Below are 26,262 nucleotides of genomic sequence, written 5' to 3' on the forward strand. Positions count from 1 at the left end.
AATGGTCTCAGCACAAAGACTCCACGGGGATTCTCTTCCAACAGTGCGAGCCTCTTTAGCAAAGACCCCTTTGCCTCTTGACCTACACTTTAAACATTCCTTTTAAATGCTCTTGCATCTTTCTGACATTACGTCTCTAAGCTCCCTCCCAAACCATGTTATGCCAGTTCTTCAAGACACAAATAACACTCTCCAAAATTCAGATAGAGTATCATAATAATTACCTGAATCATCTCTGTAAGAGATTAATATTTTATACAACTTTAAAGTGTCTCATATATTCTGAGAGCTAAATTGGCAGTTTCTTTGTAGCGTTGCATATATTCAAGATAAAAGTAATTTAAGTATTTACTCCAAAGGTCATGCATCTTGGAGGAGAAAAGTCTCTGGGTCCTTAAGAGCAGAAGAATTCATTTACTAATTTCCCCTTGCATCACTAATAACACTGTCTTCTTTCCCACATTTTGGTGTGAGAATGTGATGATATGGCTCCTATTAGAAAAACAACTTAATTACACTACTGGTATTAAGCCAAAGTAAGAAATAAAACATTTCAACATTTTGTATCTTTATATTATTGTTCTCTTTGCAATGGAAGTTCTAAACATCTCTCATAATCATTTAAAGTAAAAAAAAAAGGCAGGTCTCCAAATAAGTTATTGTATTGTTTGAACAACAGCAGTTCCCACTCTACTGTAAATATGATCTAGTGAAACCTTAATAGCTCACTCTTCCACACAAACAACTTTGAACTCACTGATTTGCAGAACCATCTTTGCTCCTCCAAGGGAAACATAAAGCAACTTAATACTTATGACAACATGTTTGCTTTGCTTGATCACATTTCACAAAGACCTTGAGAGCAGTCCATGCACCAAAACAGCCTGCTAATCCCAAACTGACACAGAAGATTGTTATATTACGAAGAACAAAAGAAGAATTCACAAAAAGAAAAATCAGAAACTAAGAAACAAAACTAAATCCGGTCCTAAGAAAATGTCTTTTAATTATCATTTTATGGAAATACATCTTTTGTTTTCATTTCCATGATACAAAAATGTTAAATATCAAACATTTCCTGAAATCTACCAATGCAGATCCTCTTTTAAACAAATAAAGGGTTGGTGTAGTTAGCAGGTTTGTCACAGGTATAACAAAAAACATTTTTACAAAAACCCCACAAACTGGGGAAGAAGAAAGGAAGAAACAGATCAAGACTTAAGAGGGAAAACGACAATAGATGTGGGAAAAAAAAAGCAGACAAACAAACCTACCTCCCACCACAAATGTTTGAGAAACTTGTAAGATGCAGTTTTTGGAAAGGGTAAGGTATGAGTAAAGTTGGTATTTAGATGAATACTGGCTGGGGGTGGAGGATGGAGAATGGAAAACTAAAGGAGATGTCCAGATAAAGCAATGGTAGAAAGCAGTATGTGAAACTGCAGTTCTACCTGTTCCAAAAATGCTGACAGCATATTTATATTGCCTGAAAAAAACAGCTAAAGATTAGGAGATTTGTGGTAAAACTGTTCTCAAGCACAGAAAACAGCCTAGCACAAAATATGTGCCAGTTCTTTTTGTACATTTCATAGCCAGCATGCCGGAGTTAGGTGACCAAAACACATTTAGTCTTGCTTCTTAAATCTAACATCATTTACAACAGTAAAGATTTCACATGATCAACAATGAGCCATATACTAGTTAGATACACAGAAGTAAAATTGACAGCGATTGTTCAATAAACAGTTTAAAATAATTAAACTGATTTTTTTCAGAACACATACTGTTTTGTTAACATCACTTTATTTAAATTAAGTATGGCTTCCAAGAGGTGCACTGTCACAACTGCTATCAATGAATTCCACTTGTTAAGGCAGTTGTTTCCTACCATGTTTCAGGGACTTCAAAAATTCCAGTGGAACTAGTTGTGAGGCCTCCTAAAAGATAGTCACAGAACAATGTATTAATAACTTCAATATAGAAACACTGAAAGGAATAAAAATTAAATCAAGAAGCTTTTCTTTCAGAGCACACAAAGATATATTTTCTCCTCTAGAGTGAGGCTCTACATACATTACTGGCAATCCAATATTTACAAATGAAAAGCAAAAGACTCTTTCATTAGGCACTTAAAGAAAAGGGAAAAAGAAACCCAAGAGGTTAATGTCAAACTTCTTACCCAAATGACAAATGTAACATTTTGCAACTAATATTTTTAATCCAAGTAATTTTTGGTTTTGCAGTAATTGGAATTATGAAGTTAATGCTGTTTATTATTGCACCTGCAATTATTCTTGTCTAGGACAGTTAAGACAGTGAAGAATATTTCCAGGCTGAACTGGAGAAGATGAATCACATCAACACTGATAAGGTTTATTTCCTCAATGCAAATACAGAGCATGAATTTTATACTTGGAATTAGAGTAGACATTCTTGTTGTCTTGCATATGCTTCCACAGCCAAATTGCCCTATTGAACTACAAGAAGAGAGCCATTTCCAAGCACAGCTGTTGAATCAGCTATGAAAGACTTTATTTGACCAAGTCAAGAGAAAAGATACTTGATTTACAATACCAGTTTCTAGACACAAGTGGCTAGAGCAGATACCAAAGTGAAGTACTAACTATTAATATTTGAATATACTTAAACACAGGCAATGCTTCATATAAAGGTATGGCTTAACTTTTTAATGCTGTCTAATCCATCTATGTAAGAAACTACTACCTAAAGGTGAAATTAAATTAATAGATCAATAAAAATAAAATATTTTGAGGTTTAAATTCATGTCACCTAAAGTCAGTTTTGCTTTTTTCCATGCAGGCTGCAATAACTCGCACAACAAAGCAAAAGTATCAGGTGAAACAGTCATCTGATTGTCACCTGCCTGTGTTTAGTCAGAGTATTTTAGCTAAAAAAAATGCAGGTATTAAAGTCTGAAAAAAATCCCTTACATCAAGCATAAGTAAAAAGTCTTTAGTCACAAAGAACAACGAAGGCTACGGTTACAAACACCACACAGAACACTGCATATACCAATGTATATATCAAAACTCATTTTAGAATACAGGAAATGAATGTTTGGGTTTACAATTTATATTAAAAACACTTTTTTTCAAGTATTAAATTTTGAGTTCTACAAAAGGTGAAAAAATAAACAATTTATAGAACACATTGCAGAAGTAAAAAACAAAAGGAAAAATGCAGTTTGACACTTTTCAAACAAACCCCTGACATTTCTTCTATTTTTCAAAATCTGCAACTCCCAAGAGTGAAATTCCTCAAGCTTCAACAACTGATAATCCTTGATACATGAATGAACTCCTCAAAGCTCAGTAAGCCTTTAAAGCAAGTGAAGGCCTACTCAGCACACATGGTAGACTGCAATAATTGTTAAGCGTGACCATGATGCACCCATCCAAAATGTTAGAAAAGGATTTTAAACACACTCACTCTCCATTACTGTTGTGCCAAGTGTTATCAGGAAAAAAACCCAAAATACACAGCAAAGTGATTCCTAAGTGCCAAACACCCAGACAGCTAAAGGGCCTGCATAAGTTTAAAGGCCCAGTAGCACAGCACCTGTCCGGCAGCTTACTCCTTCACTCTAAACTCCCAGAAATCAACATATTCTCAAGAAGAATATTCTAAAGAGTTTCAAAAAGGTTTCAGTAGAGCAGCAGCCTACTTATTTATCCTAGGGAACACAAACAGGCAGTCTGACTGGATCACACTGCACTCAGCCTAAAAGAGAACTGTGGCAAGTAGTGTACCCCCTGGTGAGGGGCAGGTAGGCAGACTGTCAAAAGATTCGTCTGAAAAGATTCAGAGGTCAATGATGTTCTGACCAGACTGAGAAATTCCATTGTTTTCTCAGCTTACAGAAATATCTCATGAATAACGGTAACTAAGGGATGCTAGCAGTATTATCAGGATAGTCTTAAAGTAATAATTGAAAAGACACATATATTAGCTTTCAGGGCAGTACACAGTTTTTATTAAAATTGGACTCACTTGCAAGCAACAGAGATTGCCTAATGACACACATCTGGCACGTCAAGGTGCACTGAAGTATGGTATGATTCTACATAATCAATGGTAATGGAAAATGTTCACGTTAAATTAACCTTACATTTTGTGATGAAGTATTGGACTAACAAGGAAATCTAATCTAGAATTCTGTTCCAGAATTCCTTTAGTCTTGCCTATGATATGCAAACTATATTGGGAAGCCTTAACTAGAAAGTCACGTTAGGAAAAAAGATAAGAAAAATACTAAGAGCAGCTAAAAGTATTCAAAAAACTTTCTTATGGAAAAATATAAGCAGGTAAAGAATGAACTACATCTTGCTTCCTTTGGTTGATCACAGATGAGGTTCTGTTTGGGTTTTCATGTTTGGTTGGAGTGTTTGTTTTGGGTTCTGTAGCATTAAAAAACCCAATCAAAAACAACCAATCCCCCAGTCCAGTTTAAACAAAATTTCTGCACTTTTATAAATGTAATGGAGTAAGCAGACTGTTAGAAAGTATTTTGCAGTAAGTGAAAACATTCAAGAAAACAACTTCAAGTCTATTCAGGCCTAAGGTAGCCTCAAACAGAACAGAACATTATGTGCACAAACATTATGCTTACCTGCTGGAAGTCTTTCTGTCTCAATCTTTTTGAACTTTTTGGCTCTCTTCTTACCATCTGGAAGGGACTCCGCAAAGCAGTCTGTCTGATTATATTCTGGCTCTTGGCCCTCTCTCTCTTCCATATCATCTGAGCCAGTTTCTTCCTGAATAGGGCTCATGCTTCTCTTTCCCACTGTACTGGTACTTGTAAAACTGAAGTGTAGGAGAAATACGATTATAAAAGTCAAGAATAAGAATGTTACATAGGCACTACTTATTTCATATCTATCAGGTAGTAGAATAAAGTGTAGTAAGTGATGTACCATGAAATTATAGTATCTGGAAGATCTGATTTAACCATAAAGTTCCATAAATTGGCTATCTGATGCAGTCTTATGTGGATGGAGATATTCGTTCTTTGCACTACAATGTCTCAGGCTTAGCTTCTGTTCTGATGAGATCACTCAATGCTAATGTAATTACAGCTGTTCTCTCTCTGCCTAGTTTTAATTGATACTCTCTTAGCTATGAAAACTCTTATAAAACATTCTCAATAGACATGAAGTCATAAACAATTATTAAGCCCCAAACACATACCTTGATTCTACATAATACTGAAGGATTCTTCTACATGCTAACTTCCTCTTCTCTCCGGGAATTGCATATATAATACAAATGCTTTAAAACTGCATAAAGGTACAGATAATCATCAATCTCCAACATGTAATTAAATCAGGCCTTAAAGTGAAGAGTCTTACCATCCGATGAGACCAATAAAATGAGAAGCACAAAAACCTTCACACTCATTTCATAGGCAGGATTTGCAGGAAGCCTGACTAACACACTATGAAGGTGAACCTAGAGCTCCATCTCATTTAGCATGCATTGAAATAACACTGCAGAATTTTGTTTTGTTTGACTGGAATGCTACTGTTGTGCTTTCTTGAAAGACAAATTACAATATTAAACCCAAGCTAGCATAAGAAAGAATGCAAGAATTAAAAAAAAAAATTCTTCCCATGACAAATTTTCAGGTATGTGACTAGCAGCTACCTAAATGCCTATTACAAACGTTTAATTTCTCATCAAGAACTACATAAAATGGCTGTATGCTTATGCATGCATCTAAGTCATGTTTTATTCTTTCATGTAAATAAAAATGAATACTGAATTATAGAAAAAAGTTTTACAAGCTATTGTTTGTTTCTTTCTAATCAACAGTAGCAGGGAAATTAAGGTGTTTCAGTAAGGCTTCAGGTAATGGACTGTTAAATTTGGCTACATGGGTTTGGATTTGAAAAGGAATTTTTTCAACTGAACATTTTGCAATTTAAATCGCTCTTTCTGGGATGTCCAAAGGCAATAAACATGGAAGATCTGATCACACCTTATGTTCTTGCTTCCACTTGAGGAGCACAAACACCATCTCTTTGACGAGAAGCTGGCTTTTCCACCAAACATTCACACACAGAAGACTTTCTTGCATGATTTCTTACAAATCATCATTTTGAGTCACACTGCAACTACTATCAATAAAAATATGCAAGCCAAAAATCTGGATGGAACTGTTTATCCTACGTAAGGCACGGCAGTAATGTAGAAGAGGCAAAAACTAGGTTTGGAAAGGAAGAAATGAAAGTGAAGAAAAAGCATTTGGAAAATTAAATACCACTATATAATTTTAAACATTGCTTAGAAAAAATTGCCAAAATTCTACTTTTGGAAAACATAGTCTGAAAAATACATAAGGAAGAAAAACTTGGAAGCCATAAATTCTGACCCTCAGGAATTTTCAGATTCATCCTGAGGACTTGGCTCTTAGGGAACTTGTAGTCACTGTAAGAAGAATGTCCCTTTTTGAAAGGTCTCATGGCTGATATTTTTTTATTCCAAATTTAGACACTTGGGAAATTATTGCAATTAAAGAAAAACAAGTTCTCAACCTTTTCTGCTCATGCAGCTGTGTACCAAATGACAAAAACTTTAGTCCTTATGGAGATGTCTACAAGATAGGGTGAAGGAAGAATATGGAAATTATTAAAAAAAAACCCACACCAAACAAACAGCAGCACAAAATCCAATATATAGTTTATAATCAAGAATTGTCAAATTCTTCTTTTCTCCCCAAATACTAGTTTTATTCTACATTCACTGATTGACTGCATAGATTTGAGATGGCTATGGGTTGATTTGCATCTTATTATTCTTTGACCCAAACTGACTACAGAAGTATTATTTCTCCATTTATTGATAGCAGCAAATCAGTATGGTTGTACATACAAGTTAAGTTAGAGCACTACTAAATCAAAGTTCAGTTTTCTAATTATACCAGCTATTTTGGAGTATGTCCATATTTCTGTCTCAATTTCCTTGTTGAGAAACAACTAAACAAAGTGCAAGAACTGAACAAAGTAGTATCTAGCAATAATTGTAGAGTTCAAATACACATGTTATGGACCCCCAATTGTGTGGATACCTGACCCACTCAAAGGCAGGTTAAACTGCCCATGAAGTCTCTACTGTCATTATAGCTACTGAAAAGCAGCAATCCAACTAGTAATAGGGTAATTATTTAGGAAAAAAAAAACATCAGCTAAGTGGAAGGAAACAAAGGTAGGAAAATAATTCTGATAATGTAGCATTAAATACTGTAGTTATGGGCTAAGCACAACACATCCAGCACTGTATAATGTACAAGAAGCTATGATCTACCCATCTGAAAAGGGATATGTTTTAGAGAACAGCATCCTGTCAACTACTTTAAGTTTTGTGAAATCCATCAGTATCTCCTCTACTTCTCCATCTGACATTAACAATTACACGTATGTCCATTCAAATCCATTTGGATGGTTAACAGCAGCAGTAAGTTATATGCAAGGGGTCTACATTAATTCTAAGTGATTTTAAATTATGACTGCTATTAATACCATTACACTATATTTTCTGAATCTAGTTCCTCGACAGTATGGTACTGTCATTTATTAAGTAAGACAGGAATTAAAAAACCTTTTGTTACATATCAATCTGTCAATTTAAGACAAAATGTCTTACAAGAAATACCCATCAATTTCATTACTGAACAAAAATGCAGCCAGGATATACTGTCATCATGGAGAGGAACAGCTATTCTGCAGCTGTGCTCCCTGGCAGAAACTGATGCAGCAAGCTTATTAAATAATAAATAAATAAAGGATGTAGTAACATGAAGCTATTATAAGAGATCAGCTGCTAGATACATCACAGTATGTTCAACTATATACGATTCAAATTAATTTGGACAAATAAACACAAATATACATGCACACAGCTATGTTGGTTCTGATTATACAAATGTAACATAAATGAGTTTCACATATAAATGGTTATAGATAATATAAACTGTTTTGATGTATTTTAATCTCAAAACAAAAATATTTATCTTGAATGAACTCAAAGACCAGTTCCATGTTACACCTGACCATGCTATACTTAAGCGGAAACATTAACAAGAAGATCAGTTGACAAGAGAACACAGTCTAACTAGTAATAAAATTAAGAAAAACATGTATAAGGACCTGCATGAAAAGGAAATTGGGACAGGATCATATGATTTTACTAATGGAACAATGAGAGAATAAAAATTAACAACATCAGTTACAAATGAAGTTCTAGCAACAAAATAAAGGCTGCTATTCAAGGTTACTGAAGTGCTGATTGTCTGCAGAGCTCCTGCTTCTAAGGATTTTAGAACAGTTAAAAAAATAATTAAAACATTAAAGGAAATTAATTACTTGGGCACATTACTCACTCCAGTATATTGTAATTTTACTAAATTCATTGAAAATTTTGTTCAGCAATTTTCCAAGTGAACACTTGCAGCAGTTCTTAAACTTCTTTGCAAGATAGTAACAAATTAGCTTTCTGCATTTACTGCTTTCCAAAGCATATGTTAAAAGAGTAAATTGTCTATGCTCCAAACCATATGCTGCCACTCTGACACCTGTTTAGAACCTGTGAGATACCCAAAAAAGTCCCATTCACTAAGAAGAGATTCTTCCTCTAGTAAAAATGAAACAAGGTTCTTGCTGTAGATCCCAGATGCAATCAGTATTTTCAGACTATTTAATACAGACTTAACTACAAACCTAAACCATAGCCACATGTAAGCTAGTGGGAGGACAATCTTTACAGCTACTCATCTCTTCACAGCATGCACTCCCACGTTTTCCTAGCTACAATAATTCAATTAAACTAACTCCAGTTGATATAGATTTTATCACCAGGTTCCTCCATATGGTTTTAGGGATCAAACATGTCTCTACCACATTTAGAATTGCCAGCATGACAAAAGCCATGAACATTTGACAGCCAGCCAAAATATACACCTGCATTTAATTTCGCAAAGTTGGCAAATCATAAGCTCGTGTAAGTGAGAAGAACAGAACAAGTTTAGTATATTTTTTACACGACAGATAACATTTACAGGAAGATATAATGAGAGCTAGAGCTTATCACAGCATTCCTGAGAGAGAAAGCAGAAAGACCTTGGTGTTGGTTGTATGACCATCTCATTTGGTCTGTCAGAACAGGGGAAAACAAACACTCCACTCCAAAAGAAACCCAACTAAACAAACAAGAAAAAAAAACCAAAACATGACCTTACAGAAACTTCACCCTGGTACTGCACTGAAATTTTATTTTATATATAACTGAAGGAGGGGAAGGAGAAGAATGGCAATAACTTGATGGATTAATTATAGGATTTTGTGAACTAAAAGACCCAATCCATTCACAGCTATACAGATGACTAAGAAGCCTCCTATTACCATAATATAAAATAAAACCTGCCATTATGAGGGCAAAAATGAAATGAGAAATACAGAACACAACACACTGCACCAGAAGCTTCTCTTTAGTCTGTCCTTAAATAATGAACTAAACCTCTTTCCTAGTTTTACTCCTAAAGCTTAAAGTTACACAAGTATCATCACTTGCCTCCTTGTTGCTGAAGCAAAAGGATGATTTCATCATGACAGCTTAAAATGGCAATATAGACCCCTCCTGTGGCAGTATTATAACCATGGAAAGCCATTCAAAAATCAAGATGGCCTTTTCAAACAGTCTAAGATGACAGCTCCATTTGCAGGTGACAGAAGCCATTCAGAGATGTTAAATGAAAACAAACAAAACAACCTTCTCTTATTTTTTATAGGAAATTTTACTGCTACATAGAATCATAGAATCAACCAGGTTGGAAGAGACTTCCAAGATCATCCAGTCCAACCTATCACCCAGCCCTAGCCAATCAACTAGACCATGGCACTAAGTGCCTCATCCAGTCTTTTCTTGAAGACCTCCAGGGACGGTGCCTCCACCACCTCCCTGGGCAGCCCATTCCAATGCCAATCACTCTCTCTGTGAAGAACTTCTTCCTAATATCCAGCCTATACCTACCCTGGCACAACTTGAGACTGTGTCCCCTTGTTCTATTGCTGGTTACCTGGATTGGACCTGCCCTCAAGATACTTTTTTTTTCATCTGTTTATTCATGTTTATGATTAAATTCTTTCTGCTCGTTTACCTATTATCTTGTGACAGCTGATGTACCACTACTGTATGCGCAGATAAAATAAGCCCCCTATTGGTTAAGAACAGAAGTAAGAACAGAAGAGTTAAGCAATGCAGGAAAAGTCTCACCTGTTAACACAGTAGTATCGACTTTGGGAAACGTAAGGTGTGCATTGAGTTTTTAATCTCTTCCTCTCCATCTCCTTCCAACTATCTTCTGTACATTTTCTCTTTGCCTGTTTCTCTTCATGCTTTTTCTCAACATATTCTGCATATGTCTGGATCCTATAACTTTCAGCATACCTGCTGGTGTTTACAGCTATGGGGAAGAAGAGTGACATTATATACAAAACACTGTTAATGACAGCATGCCCTCTCCTGAAATAACTTATTTTGAAATGCAGGAGGCAGTGAGCCATTTATTCTGTTCATATAAATGACTTCTAGTTCCACCATGACTAATTAAAAGGAAAAAAAACCAACCAAAACGCTATACTCTCCTAAATTCACATGGCATTAGACATTCAAAACTCTTCTCAGAGTCAGACTTCATACAAAATGGGTTAAATCTACTAAATGCTTTTAAATTAGAAACCATCTATTCTTCAGTCATAACCCTCTTCCAGATTGCTCGTTGGCAAGGAAAGATTTCCTGGATTTTTTCCCTTTTAGTCTCATTACTTAACCCAGCAGGTTTATTTTGCAAGTCTGCCAGGAAAAGACGACATTTGCAGAGCCTTTGCCAAAACTCTGTTTGATTGCTGTGAAACATAAGCTTATTTGAGCTGCATTTTTGGTTGCACAAGATATCCATGGAGGCAACACTGAACTAATACCCAGCTGTTCCATCCTTGTATCTTTCTAATGTTTGTTCTCCATATAACTAAAAAAGACTGGGAGTTCATGGCAGAAGGATTTCTGTCAATACAAAATTAGAATCACTTCAAAAGTAAAGAGAAAAGTGTCACTGCCTTCACTCAGCAACAATTTATCAACATTCCTTCAAGTCCCAGCATCTTCACAGCTCTCAGTCTTTAGTCTGCAAGCCAAGCTCTGGCCTGAAGCCATCACTATAACACATGAATCAGCACATTAAACTGACTCTCCACTGGTGTCCTCTGCTGTTTTCAGCCTAACTCACTGGAAGTACTTCAAATCAACCAGTGAACCAGTTTAAATATAAAACAAAACAAAGCCCCAACAGATTGTTTTCCATGCATTTGGGCTGGGAATTTTAAAATGCTCTAATTATAGATAAGACAAAAATCCTGACTTTATTATGTACTCCCAATCTTTTCGTGGAAATTTCAGATGCACATCCACCTTTCTAATTCTAGCTAAAGTGTTGTTTCTTGAATAGAGGTACTCTGTATTGCTTCTAGCCCAAGCTAGAATTAGGAAGCAATTCACAATTCAGAACAGGTGAGGAAAGGGGGTGGATTTGGGTTTCTATCTCTTTCAGAACAGATCACCTATTCTGCATATTGGTTATGCTACCACAAAATGAATTACCTCTAATACCAATTGAGGCATATAGATGCTACTGAGAAGTACTTCAAACACACACAAAACCAGGCAACAGTGCTGTATATGTCATTGTAATCCCAGGAAGAGATACCAGCAAATATGAACAGCCTGAAGAGGTTGTAGCACTAACCAAAGAGATGTTAAGCATAATTCCTATCACACGCTTTTTTTGTTTTAAACTGCGAATTTACAGGATCTGTTTTAAGAATTTGGAGCATATTTATTGCCCATTAAGTTCTGGTGGAGGCATCATGAATGAATTCATACGGCACACTGGAGCTACTGCATGCCAGCCGACATTCCTCAGAGTAAAATTTGTTTAGCTAAACTCAAGCATGTTTTTACTTGCTAAAATCAAGCACATAGTTACCATGGCTCATCTGATAAATAGTGATTTGTTAAACACAATAGCTGTTTTGCATTGTTTGTTTTGCTCTAAACCAAGAGTCAAAAGTTATGGCTCTTCAATTTAATTCCCAGACAAATCTGGCCTGTATATAAGGTGGTGGGAGGATTTTAAAAATCATCTTTATGTAGCTGTACACAGACTTATTTTTAAATTAAGAGTCAATACTTTTGAACAAAGGCAACTCCTGCTTTCTTAAGGCCTCTTATTTTATATCAGCCTATTAATTTAGCCAGACACACAAAAAAGAAGTATATATATTTGACATAAAAATTTCTGTGCTGAATATATTGCTTCACACACTGAACAAATGAAATGAAGGCATATAGATTGAGCAGTCTAAGAAGCCACAGAGATACATTAGCCTTACATGGTCCTGAACTGAAGAGCAGTTCATTGCAGAAGTTTAGAACACATTTTCTCTGATGCTTTTTTGATGAATGCTATCCATACTGCCAAAGTAAAAAATTACATCACTCTGCATTGCTAACACAAGAAATGCACTGCTAGAATGCTTTGAATTCCAACAAACTAAAGGGATCTTAGGGGGGTTGTTTGCTTATTTAAATTGTAAGACAAAAGACATCTTTCTGTGAGAAAACTGACCTAGCAACCATGATCACATGGTTGCATTTCATTACTCTAGTTGCAGCCATAAGCTAACAGTCTGTCTCACAGGAGAATAGTAGTAATTGTACATTATTTTAACAAAAGTGTTTCTATAGGATGTCATATTCCCTAGTTGTTAGGCAAGTCACTAAACAGGCTGTCGTTGAATGATGCAAGAGGAATGTGTGCAAAGATATTCTTTCATCAAGTCCTTGCTCTTACACAGAGCAAAATTCTGACAGATGGCCACCGACAATATCAAGCATCTTGATAAATAGATATGTAAGTGAATAGTGTAGGTAAAAACCCCACAACTTAAATCCGGTGAATATACAGAACTAAACAGATTAAGGAAGCAATAGTAAGCACTTAAGTTTAGGAACTACTAAATGAAAAATTCACCAGTGAAGCCTAGTTATCACTCTATGGATGCTGTAGTAATCTGATCATGTTCTACTTAAAACAGGGGGCCTCTGCCTTGGTCAGACTGAAAGTGTTCAACTAGTGAAGAGGTAATTCAGCATTTTGTTTTATTCTCTTTCCTTGTTCTGTGGTTCCTTATTTACTGACTTCCAAGGCCATTCACACTGCATTAGAGAAAGCAGAAGTTTGCATGTACACTTTTTTCATCACAGCATCATAGAATCATAGAATCATCCAGTATGTCAAATGAAAGCTCATGAGCTGAAACAGCAATGCTATGTCCTCATTGTATAAACAGAAAGCAGAAGTAGAGACACAACATCCCAAATTAAAGGGTATCTATTAAATTAACCTAAATGGAATGAAACTGTTCACTACAGAAAGGATTTTGTGAGGGCTTCCTAAACATCAAATGCGTGAATATATTCCCAGAGAAGCCACAAATCCAGAAGAAATACTACATCACTTGATCAATGTATAATTCATCTACATTACATTAAGTATTACTGAAATTGGCATTTCTATATTCATGTTCTTTTGTTTTAGCCTAGAAAATCCTCAGACCTGTAGGCACATCTAGACAATTTCTGCTGCAAGACACCACTATTAAACACATTACAAATTAGTCAGATCACAAATTTTAAATGCATTTCTCCAGCCTCTCCCAATAGAATAAGTTACTGATAGCTGCTAGTGTTGACTCAACATTAAAAGGATTGGGCACACTCTGTTGGCGTCTCTCTGAGATGCATGAGCTTGTCAGAATTCTCACTAACTAGACAAAATTTATGCTGATTTTTGCTCTTACCTCACCCTCTCTAATTTGCCTTTTTCTCAGTTGAGTCTTTCCAGGGTGTGTCTTTATCTCACATTAGTCTTGCAAACTATCCTAATCCCGAACATTCTTGAGTATTAAACTGCTTTCTCTTTTCTCTGGCAAGGCAGGATTCCTACCTCCTTTTATAGAGTGTTTCCACTGTCACTATGAACCAATTTTCTTCAACTTAACCAAGCCACATTCTACTATCTCTTTTGGATTGTTTATCCCATTTTTCTCTCAGTACTTGTTGAATCAGTTTGTTTTCATACCTGGTTCAATCACAGCCTCTTAGCTCCATTTAAAGATGTAAACTAATTAGCACCCATCCTTGTCATATTCATTACTTCCTTGGCCATCCTTTGTCTAAAACAAGGAAGCAGAGCTCACACTATGGCTGCTCTATGTAGTATTACACAAAACCTTGGCGACACAAAAGTAAAAATAAGGAACAATGTAAAGAACAAGCACAACACCAGAACAGCTTTCCCTCCCCTACTAGACTAAATGAATAGTTTTAAAAACTCTTGAGTAATCTTCAGGATCAGGAAAGGAGCAGGCTATACCGACTTCTATGAATAAAATATTCTATTTAGTTTTCTTTCTTAATGTTTAATCCCTTGGATTAAGTCCATGTAGTACTTTGCAGTTACTTATGAATGTCACTCAATCAAATACAGAAATGTTATGCAGATTCAATCTCACCATCTTTGTGCTCTCTTCTCTCCCAGGACATACAAAAAATGAAGTTCTAAATTGGATGATTTTTCAAAATTAACTATTGATTTTTCCAAAATTCACAGGCATGTAGAAGAATCTAAAAGACTACAAAACAGGTACATTGTTTTAGCATGAAAGAAGGATCCAGGGACTAACTGTCCTATGTAGTATGCTACTCTCAGTCCTTACAAAAGACTAACTTCCAAAAGTAACTAAATGTAGTAAATTAAACCTTTTTTTCATATCTGGTTACCAAAAAAAGCTAGCTGAACTGTGTTACTTTTGACAGATTCAAAATAACGTGTATTTCAACAGAAAAACTTTACTCTTTCCTTAAATCCTGCTTTTAAGGACTGGAGTTTTGTTTACGGTTTGGGGGGGATTTTGCGTTTTGGTTTGTGTTTATTATTTCACCTGCAACGCTCACACCAACTCATCACCAAACAGCTGAACAGTACAGTGGAGTTTTAGTAAATCTATCTAAAACTGTTACTGTCAAAACTGATCTACAGACTTATTAATTTACCAGGGTATGACACTTACACAGGACTTGAGAGATTCTTTAAAGCCTTGGTTATTAAGCCACACCAGCAAAGCAGCTGTTTTATTTAGTTGGAAGTGTTCAGCTTTACTAAAGCTTTTATTGAGATGAAACCTTATCCTGAAGGTAGTTTATTTCCACAGAAGTATCCTACACAGGTCTAGTTCCAGCAGAGTCAAATAAATCTCTCTATTGTGACTGAAGGGAATGACAACCAAGTGCCAGTTCAGCTACAGAAACCGTGACTGCCTGCTTTCCATTCTCCGTAATAGCTGTGCTGCTGCTCTGAAACCCTTTTCCATGTGCCAAGGTAACTAGAGCAGACTTGCCTAACATTGCTGAATGAAGTGACACTTCATCAGTGTGCTTCTCAAGATTCTTGTCCTCAAGGAAGGTTAAAGAGAAGAAAACACTGCAAAGTGTTCATTTTAAAAAAAAACATCTTAAAACCTGGGAATTGAAGAAAACAAGGTAGCAAGACCTCATGAAAGACCCTCTAGGATCATCCTGCACTGAAGTATGCCGAGGTTAGGCGGTAAAGTTCACTTACAATTCCTCTTACTGGTAAAACCATTTAACCGTGTAGAAGCTGGAACTTAATTGTTTGAAACCTACAACAGTGTGCTATTTTGGAACTCAGAACCCCTTAGAAAAATTCAGAGGCCCTGAAAGTTAAGAATTTACTGAGGCCAACAGTCCTGAAAACTAACTGCAGTTGACTGTACAGGGATCAACACAATGATTTGTCTTTCTATTCAGTCTCAATATAACTACTAGAAAGCCTCACGTCTCTTGGTACCAGATGCAGCATTCAATCATACAATGTGTGCTTCAACAGGTTTTCAATTCCTATTCCCCTCCTTTTCCCAAGATAATTTACCAAGCTTCTGCATATCCATTGCCTCCTCTCAGTTGCCCAATCATGAAACAGGCTGGAAGATACTGTATTCAGAAAGTTTTGTTAAAGAATGCAATTTTTTATGAACACAGACCACCTGTTCAAGCTGAGAAAATCTACCTCTTAAAAATCATCTGCACTGCATTTACTAAAACAAACAATACTTGATTGATCATTTTCATGTTTAGAAATTCAAATTTCTAAGAAATTTAGGAAAAAACCCAAAACAAATCATCTGAGCTAAAATGAGTAACGTAACTTTGTAAAAAAACCACTTTTACTGCAGGACAGATACATAATTAAATATTGAAGTTGGAGAAGATGCAATTCTTGCAACAAAGAACAGGCTAATATGCCTACAACCTCAAAATATATGTGTGCACATTTTTAGGTTGTAGTGATAATAACTAAGGCTAAGTAGGAGGCTCTATAGTAAACCTTAAACACTAATATACCATAAAAGTCCAACCCTGACTGAGAAACTCACAAGTTCATAAAGGTTAAAGATTTAAACAAGAATCACTGGCCATCACAACTTGAGCTGCTGCACCTGCTTTAGTCTGTTGCTCCCCTGCTGTCACATTGATCTACTCAATGCCTAGAGGAAAAAGGTACCTTGCACACAGTAAATTCTATATGAGCTCATGTATCAGGGCACTAACACATGGAACAACTTCACAATTTCAATGCTTGCTATTTAATGACAAGCAATTGCTTTTTGCATGTATTTAAAATTTCATATTAAGTCTATTTATTGCACTTTAAAACAGTCAGGAGTCTTAAGTTAAAATTACTCTTAGTTGAACCAGTGTCTTCAAATATTGTAGAAGCTGCTGATAATCAGAACACAGACAATATTCAACTGCACTTAAGCTTGAAATAAAGAGAGTTAAGAGAAAGTGTTAGCTGCTAAGGGAAAAGAAAAGAGGTATATTTTTTAATAAACTTGTCCAACATTTCCATTAACAGACATCAAATGCCTCAGAAAAAGAAACCAATTTTACTTCAAAAATCTAATATATTTATAAGACTTTACCACATTTTAAAAATGAACCCACCCTCAAGTAAGAACATATTTTAAAGAGTACGTTTTAGATGGCCTATAAAGACTCCACAAATGCAAATACATCTGGAGAACCTCTTTTTAAGAGTGCATTTAGGATTTTTTAAGACCAGCGACCTAAATATTCACTGAAAGCTGTCTTGCAACAAAATTCAAGGAAATCATGAATAACAGGAGCTTATCACTGATAGAAGACATTAACTGAGGAATCTCTACCTAGCTAGCTGCCCAAAACACTGAGATGATAAAAAGGCTGAAACACTGAAATATTTCAGGTTACACAGATTTATTAATTAAAATCAAACACTGGGTTTACTTCAAAGTTAAGACAATTTGAAGTCTCTCCCATCTTCCCCGCCATTTTCACACTATTTGTATGAAGTCTGGATCTTTGTCAGTCAAGAAGTATTGAAATAGTACTAAATTTTCCAGATAAAAAGACAACATTATAAATATAAAAAGCTGAATACCATCCAAAAGTAAGCTTATCTAGCAAGCTGAAAGTCCTAAGAGCCAGAAGCTGTACAGCAAAAGTTTGTTCTGATGCGTCTTGCATTCATCAAGTATGAGAGTGACACTGCTTTATCTTTTGCCATACACATAAAAAGCATATGCTCCACATCTGACAGAAATGCTGACACCACATGAAGTACAATTTGGCAACAGTAAGTTCTGTCTCCCAGATGTTCAACTAAAGGACTATCAACCATTTAATGTTTTTTTTTCATTCATTGCCTACCCTGAACAGCAAACCTCAACAGCAAAAAAGAATGTTGCCTGTTACTGTTTTCAGGTTATTTGCAAAAAGTGAGAAACAGAGGCATCCAGACCATCAGTTTCGTAAGACATAGAAGTCCAACAGTGAAAATCAATACAGAGAGCACAGCCCACTAGACCTCAAGAACAGTCTTCCCCTACTAAACACACAGGTACAACCTGAATATATAGACATGGAATGCACCTAACTCAATGGTGATTAGGAAACATTAGCCAATATTCATCCTGATGCAGCTTCCAATTCTAACTGTAAAGAGTGATATCATTTTACGCAAGCAGCAGTTTTTTCTGCCCATATTGAACTAGGGTCTGCCAATATGAGAGTCAGAGGAATAACCAAATAGAGACTCTTGGACATTATCATAAGGAGCAAAATGACGAAGTTAAGGGATTTGCTTCTTCTTCTCCTGAGCGTGCTGGTTTACGTGTTTTAAGCATGCTATACTCTGTTTCAAACTGAGAAGTAGCTCCAAAATTGCTTATAAAAATACTGCTTTTTCCCCTACTTATTCCTTTAGGGGGAAATAAATGGAAGAGGGAATAAGTCTTTTTATACTATGCAAAGATTCATAGGTCCTTCAGGGTAATATTGTATGTTAAAAAAATTGCAATCTGCAGGCTTCCTGGCCACATACATACTGCTGATCAGCATGTGAAATTTGAAGAGGTACTCATTAGTTTAATTCAGTTAATCAGATTTGTGTTTTTTAAAACAGAAAAGCACATGGATGAATGTTTTATCAGTTTTTTACTAGGTCTTAATTGTTACCATCCATGATACCACATATTTTGCTAATACTGTTTTAAACAAAACTGGGGAGAGAACAAACACAATTTATATCAACACATTCAACACGGATTTCTAAGAATAGTAACATAAGAAACCTAACATTCTCAGAGTATAGATGAACAAGAACCTAGTCTACTTAAAATATCTTATGCCAGGACAGTTAGAAGTAACAGGAACAGCGTAAAACAACTTACACAAAGTGTCATATTTTAAGAGGTCTGTCAATTGTTTGATATGAAAGTTAAGGATAAGCACTAAAATGAATTATAATTAATTATCCAAAATGTTTCAGACAACCTGAAAATAAAAACCACAATATCTCTTTCCCTTTTTTTTTCCATCAGGTAAAAATTAATCTTGCAGTAAAAGAAAAGCATTTCAAAATTTTCAAAGCAACATGGAAAAAAACCTCTCCATATTTAGGACACTGTGACACCACGTCATCACAATTTCAATAGAATCCTCAGATCTGGTCACATAAAGCTAGTACTATGAACAAAATCACAGGCTAAATTCTCATTTAACACCAACAAAGATGAATAAATTAAAATGGCATTGAAAAAAAATATTTAAAAACAAGCCAGATTGATCAACTTGTTCTCCTGAGTACATACAACTGCAGATCAGCCTTTAAAGGATCTGCTCTTCAACTCAATAACTCTACATCAGTTCAGTCAAATATTCACTGCATGAATTGCTGCAGCATCTGAAAAATAAAGATACCTCCCACATGGGACATGAGTTTTAAAAATATATGACAGACATAGAACCAGGTAACACTTAATGCAGATTATTATAAAACTGATTCTATTTTCCTAGCATTTCTCAAACAGTTCCCTTATCAGCAGGATGCAAAATAAGTTTGGATGGTTTTTCAGTACTTAGCCCCATTTATAATGCAGATTTGACCACCTTTATCAATACAGGAAAACCTCCACACATGCTTCATGTTCTCAACCCATTTATATTCCATAAATGTTTTAGTTGCACATGTGCTTTGTTAACTACACACATTCACAGGGTATTAATAATCTCAGACAGACACTTCCTCAGGAGGTAAGCATAAATGTATGTCTGCAGCAATATCTTGCCTTGCATCATAGCGGTTTGATAGCTCTCCAATGCTTTTTATCTAGTCCAGAAGATGGAGGCATATTTATATAAACAGGTTAAAAATCAGGCCACAATTATCTCTTCCTAGGTTCCTCACTTAAACACAGCTCACTAAATCACAAGGACAAATACTGATTTGTAGTCCACAAAGTAGTTCATTAAAGAACTTAAGATCAAGAACTTGAATCAAAGAATAGAATTTATAATGTATTCATTCCAGCAGGAAAAACGTTTAAGTGATTTTAACAGTAAAAATCTCTGCACTTTTTAGTAATTGAGGTTGCTATGGTTTATTAGCTTGGTTGACTGCTTTTAGTATATGAGATTTTACTAACCTGATTTCACAAAAACCTGAGCTTTCAAATAATTACTTGTTTCCTAATATAAGGTCACAGAACAAGCCTCCCCATTTGGCAAAGCATAAAAAAAGAAACACATGCATGGCAGTGCCATAAAGATTCAGTTTAAACACTCTGAAGACATTCAGTTCCTTCCACAACATTTGAAAAATAAGTGGTGGTGAATCTGTATGCCAAGCATCCAGGCACCAGGTAACTAACTGAGGTAACAGCAGTGGGAAAGTTCCGGTAGTACCACCTAAGGAGGCTTTCAGCTTATGTAATGGCATAAAAACATTTGGGTTTTATTGAAAACAAGTAGTCTTGCAACTCTCAGTGAAACAAGCAATCAGCTTGAAAAAGAAGAGAAAAAACACACAAATACACAACCTTACAACGACCTATAGATTATCTGCATATCAGGCCACGGAATCATAGAATGGTAGAGACTGGAAGGGACCTCTGGAGATCATCTAGTCAAAATGTAGGTTTGCCTAGATCAGGTTGCACCAGAACACATCAGGCAGATGCAATGGAAATTCTCCAGAGAATGAGACCTCCACAACCACTCTGGACAGCCTGTTAGTATTTCACCACAAAGACAAATCCTCTTGGAAAGGCAAAAAGGTGGAACAATTCCAATACTTTCATTTTTAATCAGACTAAAGTTCACCCATGGAGACCAAACTCTGCATAAGATTTATCAGGTCTGAAATAAAAAGCTTCAGACACTTCAAGATAAGTTGCTACTTCACAAACATATCACCTGTGATTGCACAGTTTAGAGAATATTTCTACTTAAGATATTTTAGATAAAAGCTCATTCCCTCCAATCATGTAAAGTACTCACTGCTTCATGAACAGCACTTCCCTCAGACTTTTCATAGTGCAACTATCATACATACAGTTTACAAATCATGAATGCTTCAGAGGTAAGAAACTGAGATGACACACAAGAAGTGCTAGTGATGATTTCCTGAGCTACACAGCTAGCTAAAATGGGACTATAGTTTTCACATTAGGATCACAAAACCTGTTGGCTCAGAGCACTTCACTGGAGCCCGCTGAAGAAGTAAAGTCTTAATGCTGAAGTACCTTCAGAAACACTTACCTATCTGTACTTGTTCTGGCTGGCTCAGTGATACAAATGCTGATGTATCATCAATCCATGAAATTTGAATGTTACCTAGAAAGGGAAAAAAAAATTACTATGACTATTTTATCTCAGGCTCAGCCGTTGATTCTATCTGATGTGCCATGACATAAAGCAAGATACTCAACTGAGAGTAACTTCACCTGAGAAGGTTTTTGTCCACTGTTGTACATAAGCTGTGAACTGTTCAGCTACATATGCATCCTGTACAGTCTCAGACCCACTTGAGCAAGGACCAAAAGAGAAAAATGACACATCTTTTTTTTCACTCCCTAGGTACTGTTCTGCTGCTTCTTAGCTTTCTTTTATTTATGTTCTTCCTCTTAATTTTAATAAATCCTGCAATGATTCATTTTTTTTCTTCATGAATTTCCCCTTTTTTTCTGGTAAATTTCACCTCTGTGCTGAAATAACAAGAAGTTCTTTGGGTTTTAAAACTTATCCATCATTCAGAACAGTAACATTCCCTAAACACATAGCACTGACAAGCCTCAGTGAACACTTTATGTTCCTTTACTAGTAAAGATACTCAACATAAAAAAAAAAATTAGTAGATTGGGGTGGAAGGGTAGGGCAAGATTGACCACACAAGTGGAGAACTCCAGTTATTGTGACACAATCTTCAAATCCTGATTTGTTTGGATGCCACTTATAAACCATTTCCAAGACATGCAATGAAAACTTAAGTAAATATGAGGACCAGTGCACAAAACCATGGACTTCCTTTGGAAGCTGTTGTGATGAAACAGCAGCTGGAAATAAGTGGTACCATTAAACTAGCACATAACCAAAAAAACCCCACAAAACACAAAGGAAAGTATTCTTATTTCAGACACAAGGCCTTATTACCATATTATAGTCTGAAATTCTTTCACATCTGTCCTCATCTAAGTGTACCTTTAGTACAATCCACTGGTGCAATTCCTTTCAAGTAGACTAGGTAATCAAGTTTGTTTGTTTGTTTGTTTTATATAACACCATTATTAAACCTTCAGACGCTACAATGTTAGAAACAATGATGCAAACTGGCTAAAATAAACTAGATTTTCAGATGTTTCAGCTATTTAAATACAGGTGGAAACAAACAGATTTTCTAATTATAAAAAATAAAAGCCTGGAGTTCATCTGCGTGCTAGTATGAAAACTGAATGCTACACATTTGAGTAACCAGTTATTTAGGACTTTAATTTATAATCATTTTGTTAACTGCTAAAATCCTAATTAATTCAGCACAGTTTCTGACATTTCCCAACACTATATGTCTAAGGCTGCTATTAAGAGTAGCCTACACTGAGAAGTCAAATGCTACAATTTATTTAAACGTTTTGTAGGGCAAATCAATTCAATTTCTATTAATTCATTTTTTTGCTGTCTATTGGTCTTTACTGCAGGGAGAATGCAGTATTTGGCAGGAAAACAGGAAAGTCCAAGCTGATTTACGACAGCAGCTCAAAACTGTAGTGCATTTGGTAGGACCCCAACACTTCTTTTAAATGGAATGGGCTGACCAGGGAGGTGGTGGAGTCACTGTCCCTGGAGGTGTTCAAGAAAAGACTGGATGAAGCGCTTAGTTGACCAGATAGGGCTTGGGGATAGGTTGGATTGGATGATCTTGGAGGTCTCTTCCAACCTGGTTGATTCTATGATTCTATATAGCAGAAATTACTGCACATTTCAGCATTCTTCCAAGTGCATCGAGAAGTTACAGCTCTGAATTTGTGCACCAAGTTCTCCTTTTCTGCATTATTAATTAATTTTCTAAACAACCATTTGAGACATCTGAGAACGTACTCTTCTGTAGGGCTTCAACAGGGAAATGTTGTGTATTTTCTGTTCCTTTCCTAGATATGTGGTCAGTTAATTCTATTATCTACCCTGAACACAGCAAATGAAAGAAAAATTCACCTGAACATCTTGCAATCGTGCTCTTATGATAAAATATCAAACAAGATCAGTGATGGACTTAAATCTCCTGAAGGAGTTTCAGTTATTATTCAAACACATTTCAGTTTTCACTAAGCATCAATTCAAAGTAAAATCCAAACCAGTGACAAAACATTATTTCAGTATCAAATACACATTCGTTGCTACAGAAAGGCTGCTGCATTCTGAATCACTCTTATATTTTAGACCATTAAGGGTTTCAATATCTACCAATGTGTTGTCTTTATACATGTCGCAAACACAGTGTTAAAAACAAGCCAAATGTTACATAGTGAATGCTGAGCTGTAATCTGAAGAGAACTGCAACAAATGCTCTTAGGCAATTCTCCATGCTTAAGAGATAATCTGTTTCAGACTATGTCACATTTCATTATTATTAAGAAATAGTAATTTAACAGAGACAAGATTAATAAATTAGATCACTCAGCAATATTGCTAAGCACTCAGTAAATACCATGCATTTCAAAATGACAGGGAAAGGGCAATAAAGACCTAAAAAGCAAATGCTTCTGCACTTGCAGTACAGTATTTAGCCATTACCATCACCACATGTCAGCTCACTACGAGGCTATTCCAAATAAGCCATGTATAGCACTGTAAGAGAATACCAGCTCTAAGGAAATAAAACTGATTTATCTTTTTACAGTTCTAGAATATATCAAATGTCTCCAATACTTTGCAGAACACTGCTTAGCTTACACAGCCCCTGGTCTAACTGCTACTATATGCAATGTCAAACAATATCTCCTGCTAAAAAAACAAAGGTCATGTCAAGCAAAGAATTATCAAGTGAAGTACAACATCTTCACCCAAACAGCAATAGATGAAAATCTTATCTGCTGCTTCTGAAAAAAGCTGCTAAGTTACACTTATTTTCTACAAATTTATTTGAAAGTTCACTCTATGTAAACCCAAACATGCAAACAACAAGGAAATCCACAGAATAAACCATGTCATTCAGGCATATTTCACTTCAGTTTTTACATTACAATGGTCAGAGCTATGGAAAGGCTTCTGCATAAAAGGCTGAGTAAACCAGAACTTAGCTTTCAAAAGAAAAATATAAGAGAGATGTCTATGGAGAAGACGTAAGAACACAAATAACATGAAAGATGTATAGAGGGGATTCATTATTTCATCATAAAACTCAGGGACATCTAATAACATACATACAAGTTTTAAAATAAAAATAATTTTTCACACAATGCTTAAATACAGTTAGGGAACTGACACCAACTGCTGTGGAAAACAAAAACAAATACAGGATAAAGAATTTTAGACTGACTTAGAAAAAGCTGAGAAAGGCTCAAACTAAAAGATGCAAGTGTGACCTCTAGCTCATGAGTCCTTAAGTCACAGACTGCATAACTGTTAGTGGCAATTATGTACTTAGGATGGGTATCAGGACTACATAGACCTTCATATAACCAGGAAGTTCATTAGTAGATTCCACTGGACACAACTGTTAACAGCTTCTGGATATTGACTGCATTGGACAATAGATACAGTTAAAGTCTTCATTCTACGAGCAAGGGCTGAAGCATATACCAAACACAAATGACAGTTTCCTGGTAAATAACTGAGAAGGGTTAACAAACTTCCACCTTTCTGGCAAGAAGAGAAGAAGAAAGCAAGATAGCTGAAGGAAACATTGGCACAAGAAGGAAAAGCCAGAAATGCACACAGAAAAAGAGGATTCAAATTTTTAAAACTCCGTAAAAACAAGAGGAAAAAATAGAAAAGGAAACAAACAAAACAACAACAAATCAGAAGAAAAAGAAACCAACCAAGCAAACATAAAAAACAAACAAAAACTCCCAACAAAACTAACTCTACACCCGAAAAACCACCACACCTAAAACAGTCAAAGATCACAAATCTGTGTGAACATAAGCTCAGGAGAATAGAAATATAGCGTGTGCTAGAAGAATTCCAACAAAGTGCTCCAAGAGACTGAATAGTAATGCAAATACTTATACAGTGAAACTACATTCACCCAGGGGACTATAAAAACATCTTGCATGAACAGGTGTCCAGTTGGTATGCATGCAGCACCAAAAGACTTCAGGAACATGAACACTCCTTCTAGAGTGGCAAACCCAAAACAGCTTCAAGTCTGACACTGCAGCCCTTCAGCTGTTTCAAGGCTTCCATGAGAAGCTTCATACAAGATTACAACTCTGCTTCAATTCAAGCTAAGACAAATTCAAAATATTTTTCCATCTAGTCTGATTAATGTTACTATTCTGTTTAATAACTGATTTTTAGTCCAGATTAAAGCTTAGCTGGTTAAATAGAAGTATTTGTAAACTAAGCTTTTACCTGGACTAAAAATCAGTTGTTAAATAGAATAGTATTGGATAATTCACATGAGATGCTGCCGCAGTGTTTTGGCTTTTGGCAAATCACTTATCCTCATGTTGTGCCACCTTGTCTCTCTTACCAGCCACATCTAAAATAGTGAGAGAATTCTGGAAGGAATAACCTAGAGTTTGTTTTGAGATATAATGGAAGATCAAAAACAACATACAGAGTAACTACTACCCAAAATCCAAGAGTCTGTAAATCAAAGTACGAACACATTCAGCTCTGTAACCTGGAGAAGTGAGAGAAATGGGAATTTCACAATTCAGTATTAGTACTTTGAGATGTGTAAGCATGACCCCTGGTGGCAGTGATCTGCGCTTGTGTTTCACGTCAACACCGAAGGGGTGGAGCTGACAACTTCAGAAAAAGCCTACTGCAAAGTATTTAAAAGCCTGTAGAAATAACGTCCCAACTGCCTTGATTCTTACTTCTGTAACAACTCTATAACGACCTCAGTAACCTTCTACATTCTCACATTCTAGATTGCGCAGTCAGGAATATTAAATCCTATCCAGCATTACACTGGCATCATGCTGCAGTACAGATTAGAAGTCAGAAAGAACTGACTCAATTTTAACTGAAGGTGCAAAGACCCTTACCCACTCACAATTCTAGGTG

At 35.8% G+C, this 26,262-nt stretch overlaps 1 protein-coding gene across 1 annotated transcript in view; it reads right to left on the reverse strand.

Moving 5' to 3' along the window:
- Nucleotides 1–981: 981 nt before the first annotated feature.
- The window catches only part of PARN (poly(A)-specific ribonuclease), a 47,411-nt gene continuing 22,130 nt past the window's right edge, over nucleotides 982–26,262 (reverse strand). Inside the window, exons 21-24 of the mRNA XM_064152995.1 lie at nucleotides 21,292–21,366; nucleotides 10,288–10,477; nucleotides 4,631–4,824; nucleotides 982–1,937 (exon numbers count right to left, since the gene is read on the reverse strand). Of these exons, the coding sequence (XP_064009065.1) occupies nucleotides 1,885–1,937; nucleotides 4,631–4,824; nucleotides 10,288–10,477; nucleotides 21,292–21,366 (512 nt within the window). The 3' untranslated portion in view covers nucleotides 982–1,884. The remainder of the gene's footprint in view (nucleotides 1,938–4,630; nucleotides 4,825–10,287; nucleotides 10,478–21,291; nucleotides 21,367–26,262) is intronic.

Source organism: Pogoniulus pusillus, chromosome 13 (assembly GCF_015220805.1).
Source record: "Pogoniulus pusillus isolate bPogPus1 chromosome 13, bPogPus1.pri, whole genome shotgun sequence".
Lineage (NCBI taxonomy): Eukaryota > Metazoa > Chordata > Aves > Piciformes > Lybiidae > Pogoniulus > Pogoniulus pusillus.